General features: G+C 36.8%; 1 protein-coding gene across 1 annotated transcript in view; it reads right to left on the bottom strand.

Annotated features, from left to right (window-relative positions):
* Positions 1–827: 827 nt before the first annotated feature.
* Positions 828–10,445, bottom strand: part of NIN (ninein (GSK3B interacting protein)) — a 60,719-nt gene continuing 51,101 nt past the window's right edge. The window contains exons 26-28 of the mRNA XM_010018926.1: positions 7,499–7,690; positions 2,007–2,120; positions 828–1,037 (exon numbers count right to left, since the gene is read on the bottom strand). Of these exons, the coding sequence (XP_010017228.1) occupies positions 828–1,037; positions 2,007–2,120; positions 7,499–7,690 (516 nt within the window). The remainder of the gene's footprint in view (positions 1,038–2,006; positions 2,121–7,498; positions 7,691–10,445) is intronic.

The raw sequence follows: 10,445 nt of genomic DNA, 5'->3' as shown, positions 1-10,445 counted from the left end.
CAGCTTAGTGACTCTTCCTTTCTTTAGTAACTTATCTCCACAAGCAAAAAAAAATTAAGGCCTGTACAATTTTTAAGTTGTCTGGCAGCACAGCTTAAAATAATTATAAAAAAAGAGTAGCAGTCTTCAGTTGCCAGCTGGGAAAATTCTTCAGATGAAGCACTGTTAGACTCAGTTGGAGGCAGTAGTCTGTTTACATATTTTAAAGAAAACTTTTTTTTTCTGAGCTCTGCAGAGAAAGAGCCATGAGGAATAGTCCAGAAGCCTAATGCATCAAGTGGAACATACTGCTTTACAGAAACCAGAATCAGTTTGCAGGACACAACCCATATCAGGAAAGTCTTGCTTTCAACTCAAAGTTATTTTGACAGTGTTGAAGACTGACCTATCAATATTATTGGCTTTGGAGCATGAAATATTCTAGAAAGCCAAAAATATTTTAAAGATGTGAATTCAGTAATGCAAGTTTGCATTTGACCTTGGCTTCAATCTAGATAGGAATAATTGATTCAGTACAGTAAATTCAGAATTTATACTTTAAATTAAAAACGAAGCATCAAAATAAGTTAGCCTAAAAAAAACATGTCTTTTTTTTTTTTTCCACATAGCAAAAATTACTTTTGGACAAAACTTAGCAGAAAAACAGTTTGGGAATAAACAAAAGTTCTCTTTTGGCAGTGTCTGGTTTGGGATTTAGCTCTGTCCTCTTCTTGGAGGTATCTGTTAACTAAAATACACCCATACAAAAAGGCAACACAGTGAAAAGCTAAAAAAAAAATGAAGATTTTAGTAAAGTGCACAGGACTGTGGCATACTGCACGGCTTTGTTATGACCTTATCTCAGATGATGAATTAAATGATGGGGATGCCAAGTTCTTTACTATTCTATTGAGGTTGGCAATTTTTTCTTCTAGTAAATAGTTTTTCTTTTCAGCAGTTCTCTGCCGCTGCTCTGTCATCTCCAAAGCCTTCAGCAGTTGTGCATTCTCAACATAGAGATCCTTGACCATTGCATCTGCTTTAGTGTTCTTGGAAAGCTGGATTGTGAACAGAACAGAATTACTCAGCAAATTAAAAGGAAAATAAACATAAATTAAAAGCAAGAACAATGCTGGGGAAATAAGTGAATATGTTTCTGGAAACTCCAAAGGAAGACACCTTCCCCTGTTCATCTTGTTTTACTTTGTAAAAAACCCGTATGTTTGTGGAGTCTTTAGAGATACTACAAATATTCTGAAACTGGAAAGACTTTGTAAGGAGATCAGGCAGATGATAGAGGACTTCAGATGAATCTTGTCAGATGAGTACTGCCTTATAGCATTTGTCCTCTAAGTCTAAGTCTAGTTCCCAAGCAGATCCACAAGACCAGTGATCCCACAGATACACTTCCTCCTTGTCTATGTGCTTTTGAGAAGGGTCTTTGGCAGGAGACCCTGCTAGTGTAGCACTTCCTTAAATGTGAAAGAGGAGACTGTACCTCACTAGAAAGCAGATGCTGTTATCGTGTAATGCCTAAGTGTTCAAAAGCCACCTTTTCCTACACTATTGAGGACTTCTGATGAAGGCAGACCAGGGCAAGAACAAAAACCCCAAAATCATGGCAAGCAAAAGGTGTGTTGGAGCAAGAGGCATTGAGAAATCATGTAATCCTGTATAGTACAGTAATCCTGTCAGTACTCATCAGGAAATTCATTGACCTTCTTTTATAAGCAACTTTTCCAGTTAAGGTACTTGTCTGGAATTTGACATTTGTTTCCTGACTTTAAGTGCATCAGCATATCAGAGAAACATAGCTTTTAGGAAATAGATGAGTGGTGGATTCAGTGCCCAATTTGGAGTTCTAGGAAGTTTTAGACAAATAGGCTGTACTTTAATGCTCATAAGCATTAAGCAAAAACGAAAGCAGCTTTAAATTTATTCTAAGCACGAATGACTTGTGCTTGTGCCCACTTAGTTATTTACAGAAGTAATGGGGACAATTTGAGGAAGAGAGTAAAACCACCTACTTGTTCTTTCAGCTGATTTACTTTATCTTGGAGAAGCCTCTTCACAAGCCTTAGTTTCTGTTCAACATCCATCATGCGTTCTTCCATCATTTTTAGAAGCTGCTCATGACCCCCCTGAAAAGCAACATTTACGTGAGAATCAGTTAACAAAACTCAGTTCACATTCACCAGTCTCCTCTTTTTACTTTTTTTCCCCCAGTTTATGCTTAAGAAAATAGCTGGTGCTCCACTTTTGAATCTATTTTAGAGAGTAGGATAAATGAATAAACTATTTATGGAAGCAAATTATTATGGCAACATTGAAAGGACACTTGCAGCATTAAACAAATTTTCTAAGTTACACTTGTGATTACCAGATCTAAGAAATATCGATACAAAATTTAAGTTCTGTCTTAACTGATAGTCAGATCTGGGCAGTTGCCTTTTCTTGTTCGTATGTGCTGCAATATTTCTGTTGAATGGGGAAAACAAAATGCCAATCTAAATCTTAATGATTTTGGAAAAAATTAAGGTGAAGGCATAAGGGCAAGTCTGACTGTACAACCCTCCCACACCAAATACCCTTTGAAATGAAGTAATATCCTAAAAAAGTAGGATGCTATTACTCAAACCTGATTATTTTTTTAAGATTAGTTGTTCATAACCAGTGTTTACCAAACTAACTCTAAAATGGTTTTCCTCTTTTTCTTCAGTGATGTAACAGTCTAGTAACTTACTAGAGTGCCCATGACACCAACATTTGAATGACATTTTCCCAAATAAAACAGAAACACCAGGAACTACAAGAAAGGTTGGCTCTATCTGGAAACTTGAGACACTGAGAGCCAGGAAAGGGATTCTTTATTTTAATGCTACCGTGTTACTCTAATTCTAGGAAGTCACCTGAGAAGATTAACTTTGAGAGAGCACTAACCTCCCCGAAAGGAAATACCATCAAAACCAAAGCACCTTCACACATGTTTGGGAAGATAAATGAAAAACTGAGGGAAGTTTCAGGGAGGTAGTTGCTCATCTAAACCACTGCAGAAAGATCCTCTTAGGGGATTGACTGAAGTCCACTCAACATTTTATTTGTGGTAACACCAGAAACTCCTTAACTCTAAATAAGGGGCTATATGACTATTTAGCTTGTGAAAAATTAAAAATGTTGGGAATCCTACAGAAAGTAGTTTTACAGTGTTGCTGGACTGGATATTTACCTGGATTAAAAAAGCATTACTAAGCAGAAATTGCAGGGGACTTTCTAGCCAAGTTATCTTCAGCTATTGCTCATAATTTGATTGGAATTCAAAACCATAGCTGAATATTACAAATTCATATGAGTTGCAAGAGTCTTGAGTGAGTAGTCAAGTGGAAACTAAGAATTTATAGTGGTCTCAACACCTGTGATACCTGTTTGGGTTTATTTGCCTTAAAGTTGTTTTGAGAATGTTCTAACTTCATATTAGTTCATGTTTAATGAGAGAAGCCAGCTGCAGTGTTAGCTCTAAGGTCATTAGAAAGTTAGGAGCAAAAAGATCTTTGAAAATAAACAGCTGAAATGGTTAAAGGCTCCCAACTAGGAAAAAATCATAGGCCTTAAGGAAGTGTTTTGCTAACCTATTAAAGAATTAAAAATCTAGTTTAATTTAGTAATTTGAGACAAAGAGTAAGGAACGTTGTCCAAGATACAAGTGTGTTAATTTTTCCTTTTCTGGCACTGCGTGTTTACTTTATGGCCACAGTAGCAGAATATGCCCATGTACTATTGCAAATTCTTTTCTTTTAAGTACATCCCTATTACAAATCTTTTCCAGAAGTCCTGATATGACAATCCTCAGTATCAAAGACAAATATCTTGTCTAAAATTTGTTAAATCTTGTTAACCAAGCCGAAACTATTGATACTATTAACACAAGAGACATTATGTTTAAAAAATTTTATTTTTCATTTACATCAAAAAATGTCATCTTTCCCTGTTAAAAAGTTTATACATCTTATACAAAAATGCAGTATAAACACCTCAGGTTTTCTTCAGATCTCATATAAAATTAGTTCCATTTGAGAAAAAATAGTCTCTTTCCACACTGAGCAACCCCATATTTTAAATAACATAAATAAGAAGTATTTGCAACAAATTAATTATGAACTTGCACAAAATAGCTTCTAGACAAATAAATAGGAAATAACACTGTGGAGACTTTCTTTTTTTTTTCTTTTTTTAGAAAAAGTACAAAATAATTTGATCCTCAAGTTTCTCAGCTTATGCCAGTTCGTGTGTTTGTGTGTGTTTATCATGGTAAGGAATGAGATCATAAGCAGCCAAGCTGTCAGAGGTGCCCAATCCTCCGGTAGGAATCTGCATGCACTGCTCGCTGCTCCGGTAGCAAGGCCTAGAGAAAGAAGGCAAGTGGGATACTTCACCCTGATATCCACATTTTCTTTTAAATACTTACGTATACTTAAAGCAAACCACCAATACAAGCGAAGCAAGCAACACAAGACAAAAACCACACACACAAAAGAAAATATGCAGAGTATTACATATTATATTTCTCTAAGTATTAGCACTACACATATGCAATTGAGGAGATATTCAGGATGCATTTTCTAAATGTAAGGACTCTGCAGATGGCTCATCATGGTTTTGAGGGATTTAAAAACATCAGTGGCATTGATTAACTGCAATTAGTAGTTGTTTCTTAGCAGAAATTATCTGCCTCTCTCTATATATGTATATATAAAACCTCAGATTGCCAAATAACATATCTGAAAAGAACAGTCCAACTGACCGCCTTTGAAAACTTATTTGCATTTGTATTTTAAACCTAGTAGTAAGTCTTTTCCTAAGACAGGAGAACAAGCAGTTGGTCAGAGGTGATTTGAATTTTGAAATGGAGCTGAAGAAAGGGGAAGTTGAGCAACTCTAAGTACTTTGAACAAAAATAGAGGTTAGCAGAGGTTCTAAGAGGAATTAAGGAAAGATTGGGTCATTAACAGGCTCCCAAATCTAGTTGCTGAGCAAGGAATATGAGAACAAGCGCATTGTTACTGTGCAGCAGGTAAGAATCACAGCACTAGACACAGCAGAAACAGTCACTGGGAATTCGGAAGAGTCCACACAGGTAAGCAGAGCAGAAAAGGCTCAGGAGTTTTAATTTAGTGAAATCTGAACTTATGACAGTAGCTTTGGAGGACAATAGCTCCAGACTGACTGTAAAATGAATAAAAACACAGCCCACCATAGCCATGATCAAAAAAGCAATGAAAATTTCAAAGCATGATGAACACAAGAATTCCAAAGCGGAGGGGGATAACTTTGAATACCTTATTACAAAGAAGGACTCAGGATCTAAGAAAGCTGCAGAGTGCAAAGCAGCAGCAGCAAAACTAGGTGATTAAAATTACACAGAAAGTATGGAGATAACCTGACATTGTACTCACTGGCAAAAAGGTGATGAAGAGGGACTAGGATGCAATTTTTCAAGATGCTAAAGGGGACATTAAAATGGACATAAGCTCAACTAAATGCTAACCCTGAACATCAGGATGATGCAGAAAAATTAACAGTGAGAATTAAAGCAAGATGTGCTTACAGAAATGTCGAAGTTGACACAAACTAAAACAAATTTGGCCTTGTTTACAGTTGTAGAATGCATGTGTTTAATAGTGATTTTAGAAAATTATCTAGTAAAGCCCATGAAAAAAAAGCTGTAGGAGATGTGATAAACTGGAATATTGATTCACTGTAAGCACAAAAAAAACGCAATAGGAAAAAATTAAATGGATTAAGTGCATTAGTGCATTGACAGCAAATATTTGCAAAGCCTCTCTGAAAGTATTTTTAAATACAAGCAGCTTTCCAGAATAAAAGCTGTTACAGGAAATGTGGAAGTGATTTATCGGTAGAACTGCAAGTTCCAGGATGTAATTAGTTTGCAAATTGTTTCTCAGGCTTTCAAAGGCAAAATGATAAAGTCATCCCTCCTAATGCAATACACAGCATGTTCATTTGCTCCTGCTGCTGTAATATGGCTTTTCTTGATTTCAAAACTAAATGGTAGGCTACACTTGCCACTGTCTGGCACCAAGCACATTAACCTGGGGTAATGCACTTCTATTAGGACTCAGCTGCAAAGGAAAAAACCTTACAATTGATTTACTTATCCTATATTAGTTGCTGTTAAGTTCTTTTTTTAAAAACTTTGATTTTATGCCTTTCTTAAAAAGAATTCTTACTCCAAGTTTTGGAAACTTCAGAAACTGTAACTGTATATACTCTCTCTCCATAATACCTTTTTTCCAGAATATCCTATAAACACATTCAGATATTTTTAGGCTTCAAAGTCATGGTCTTATTTTTTTAAAAAGCATAATTGATATCTGAGTTTAGAATGTAAAGTTTGTCTGTTTGGTGGGTTTTTTTTCCTGTTAAGAGATAAAATAGAAGTGTTACTATTTTATCTAAGCTATTTAGAGCTTTATCTTTTCTCATAAAGTTGTAATACTATTTAAGACCCACAGCCTGAGCCAAAGCTTTAGAGATTTAGACAAGAGGGAACAGTTTTAAACTGAGAGGGAGATTTAGATTAGGTATTAGGAAGAAGTTCTTCCATGTGAGGGTGCTGAGGTGCTGGCACAGGGTGCCCAGAGAAGCTGTGGCTGCCCCATCCCTGGCAGTGTTCAAGGCCAGGTTGGACACAGGGGCTTGGAGCAACCTGGTCTAGTAGAAGGTTTCCCTGCCCATGACAGGGGGTTGGAACTGGATGGTCTTTAAGGTCCTTTCCAACCCAAACCATTCTGTGATTCTATGATTTGGTAAGCCTAGTCCCCAAGCTTAATTTTTATGTGGGAGAGACAAATTGTTCTACTTATTGCCTATAATTCAGTTTTACATGTGAAAACCCACAGTAATTCCTTGGAATTAGACTGTTACCATCATACAGAAACTTCCATATTGGCATTTCTGAGGAAAAGCAGTGTTCTCCCAACAACATCTTTTCTCATGGCCAAATAATGAAGATAAGCTGACCTTATAAAAAGGATTAATTTGTTTGAATTCTATTTTACTAGAGCTGACAGAACTCCATGTGACAGCAACAGCCCAAACTAGTATTTTACGTGCGATGAGTATGCGCTTGTGCAATATGTGATATAGTGTATTTTCTAAAACAATGGTTCCAGACATGGACATAAAGTAAAGAAAACAAAAAAACCCAAACTATAAACACTTACTGCACATCAACCAGAAAGAGAGAAGCCAGTTGTATGTGGATGGGAGAGTTTTTTAGCTCAAAAAGATTAAGAGGACTTCAGAATTAAGCTATGGCTTAAGCTGAATATGCTTAAATAACAAAGGGTTGTTTTGTACATATGTTTGATAGAATGAATTTTCATTTTAATTTTTTGAACTGGCATAAACAGAGAACGGATCTCAACAGAATTTGAAAAATTCAGAAAACTAAGCAGATACCCTTTTAAAGTTGTAACCTGCAGAGTAATGAGAGCTTTACCTGTTGCATGTTTGTTTCAGAGGGTCTACTTTCAAGTTCTTCCTGAAGACGTTGACTCCTCCTCTCTGCTTGTAGTAGCTGGTGTTGGAGCTGCAGGAACTGTTCCTTGGGCACCATAGCACAGCCTTGCTGCTGGAGCTCCCGGGAGTGCGGTGAGTGGCTAAGTATCACACTGGTGCTTGAGTGAAGCATCTGAAGAGCAGAGTAAATAAGCCATCAGGAGAAAGCAGCACTGCCATTCATACAAGATATCTTTTCGTGATGCACTAGACATCTGGTTACTCTTGAACAATTTCTTGTATGAAAGAGAAACAAGCCTGAACTCAGTAACAGAAGCTAAAGAGGCAGCTTTTCTCTTTCCAGTGAAAAAAAGATGCATCTTATCTGCAGTTCTGAAATCTAAAGGAATCTGAGCTTTGATTTATAATTTCAGTACCTAAAGGGGCCTGTAAGAAAGCTGTGGAAGGACTTTTTAGAAGACAATGTAATGATAGGACAAAGGGGAATGGTTTTAAAGTGAAAGAAGGTAGATTTAGGTTAGATATTAGAAAGAAGTTTTTTACCAGAAGGGTGGTGAGGCCCTGGCACAGGCTGTCCAGAGAAGCTGTGGCTGCCCCATCCCTGGAAACACTTAAGGCCAGGTCGGATGGGGCTTTGAGCAACCTGGTCTAGTGGAAGGTGTCCCTGCCTGTGGCAGGGGGGTTGGAACTGGATGATCTTAGGTCCCTTCCAACCTAAACGATTATAGGATTCTGTGATTTCAGACTTGAATTATAAATTCATTGAATTACTGATGAAATCCTGTCATAGTTAAATGTGCCTGTGGTGAGCTTTAACTTACTGGTGTTTTTTTAATTTTACCCTTGATCTCAGCAGCTCTTCTGAAAATAGCATCCACTTCCAAATAAAAGCACTAGCATGAGGAAGGCTGAAGAAACTGTCCACCAGTGCTGAGTATTTCTCATCTTTAATCCAGGATAGAGAGAGAACATTCTCAAAAGCAAAACGAATTTTCAGTCATGTATGATGACTTAAGTAATTTGATGCCAGCTGTTATATTATTCAGAATTCAGTATTTGGAACCCGATGTATCTTTCCTTATGTTCACTACTAACTGTGGAAATGTTAACATATTTTATGATTTTCATTTTGAGACATGCCACAAGCAGGGTTTGATACTGAGTCTGGAGACCTGAATATATGTTCTGCATAAGCAAAAGTATACTCAGAGGGGCCCTTGAGATAGAGAGGGATGCACAGCATAATCTGATGTTAAAGAAAAAAGCTTACAAAATGCATCAGCAAATCTGTGTCATGTAAAGGCAGCATATACTAACAAATAGTTTGTGTGTAATGGTGGTTGTTAAAATTATAATACCAAAAAAGTTCTTGTTGGTAAAACTAGGCATGTCCCATGGGACAGAAGGATCAGACTGTTAATAGTCCTTGCTACAGCAAAGAGAGCAGCTCAGAACAGACTTGTCCCATTTTAGCTTCCCCACATCATTTCATTAAGTGCTGCTGCCAAGCAATGCTGTGACAGTTACTGGGTGGAAATGGCTAGAGAAGAAGCATTTCTGACGTTGCCTTACTATGGTAGCATTGCAACCACGAGAGACCAAGGTAGATAAACTGTCCCAGTATTAGATGATCTTTCAGACAGTATTAAGAGCTAAGATAGTCACGTGAAACAATTTAGCATTTTTCTAGACTAAAGGGAAATTCAGGTAAGACTAGCTTACATTGTAAGAGTTAATAATAATAGCAAGGAAAGACCAGAGCTGTACAGTAAATCCCCCTGATATTTCAGACAAGCTGATTTGCAGCTTGAATTTGCATAAGAGTAATACTTTCTTCCCATAAAGGTCCCCAGTTGACATCATCATAAAATTCTCACCTGTTATTTCAAAGCCATTACTCTATTCCCTTAGGAAAATTCATACAGAACTACGTTAGTGGTCTGAATTTTACTTTCACAAGTGGTAGAATTAAGGCCTCAATTTATAACATATTTCAGTTACTGAGCTCATCTGTGATGTAAAAAACTAAGCATTTTTCATAATGACACAGCTCTTCTGGCCATGTTTGCATCTGCACATCTCTGCTGGCCCGTGTAAACAGAAAATATGTTAAAGTACTTTAAAATAGAACTATTTGTATTTTTTTTTTTAAGCTGTAAGGAGGTTCTTTTGAATCAACTTGTCTGTAAAGGAGCTATTCTTTTACTGACAACATAAACAGTGAAAATAATGAGATTTTGACGGAATTTGTTTAGGATTTCCCTGTAATGCTGTGATGTACATGAGTATCTAATGGAAGAGCTGAAAAAACAGTCAATGTTAACAGCATCTTAAAAATAAATACCATGTACTTGGGTAATGAAAACAATACAGACTTGCTGCATTCTTCTGTGGAAGAAAGCGGAACAGTAAGAATCTTGCTAAACTATTAGAGATGACACTAAGTGTGATCACATTTCAGTTAGTATTATTAATTAATAAGTAATTAACTAAGGAAACATTTGACAGTGGTGAAAAAGCATGCAGATCTCAGAGTAAATATGCAAACACCTTCAAGCCTCACAGTCAATGGGTTAGAAGGAAGGAGTTGAACCACTTTTCATTTTCTTATGCTGAGTTTAATTCTTGTGGATGCAATTGGTCACTTCTCTCCATTTTCACGGCAATGCCTTAGAAGTATGCAACTTCTTGGCATACAGAATCAATCTGCATGATACATACTAACCACAAAGAGGTTAGGGCAGCTGTCAAAGTAAAAATTTTACATTGAAATTGGTTGATGGGGCTTTGAGCAACCTGATCTGGTGGAAGGTATCCTTGCCCACAAACAGGGGGTTGGAACTAGATGAGCTTTAAGGTCCCTTCCAACCCAAACCATTCTGTCATTCTATGAAAATGAATAGTGGCTTATTTACTTAAGAGATGCA

The sequence above is a fragment of the Nestor notabilis genome, unplaced genomic scaffold (genome assembly GCF_000696875.1).
Source record: "Nestor notabilis isolate BGI_N333 unplaced genomic scaffold, ASM69687v1 scaffold5670, whole genome shotgun sequence".
NCBI lineage: Eukaryota > Metazoa > Chordata > Aves > Psittaciformes > Psittacidae > Nestor > Nestor notabilis.
This window is presented reverse-complemented; position numbering and strand designations above follow the sequence as displayed.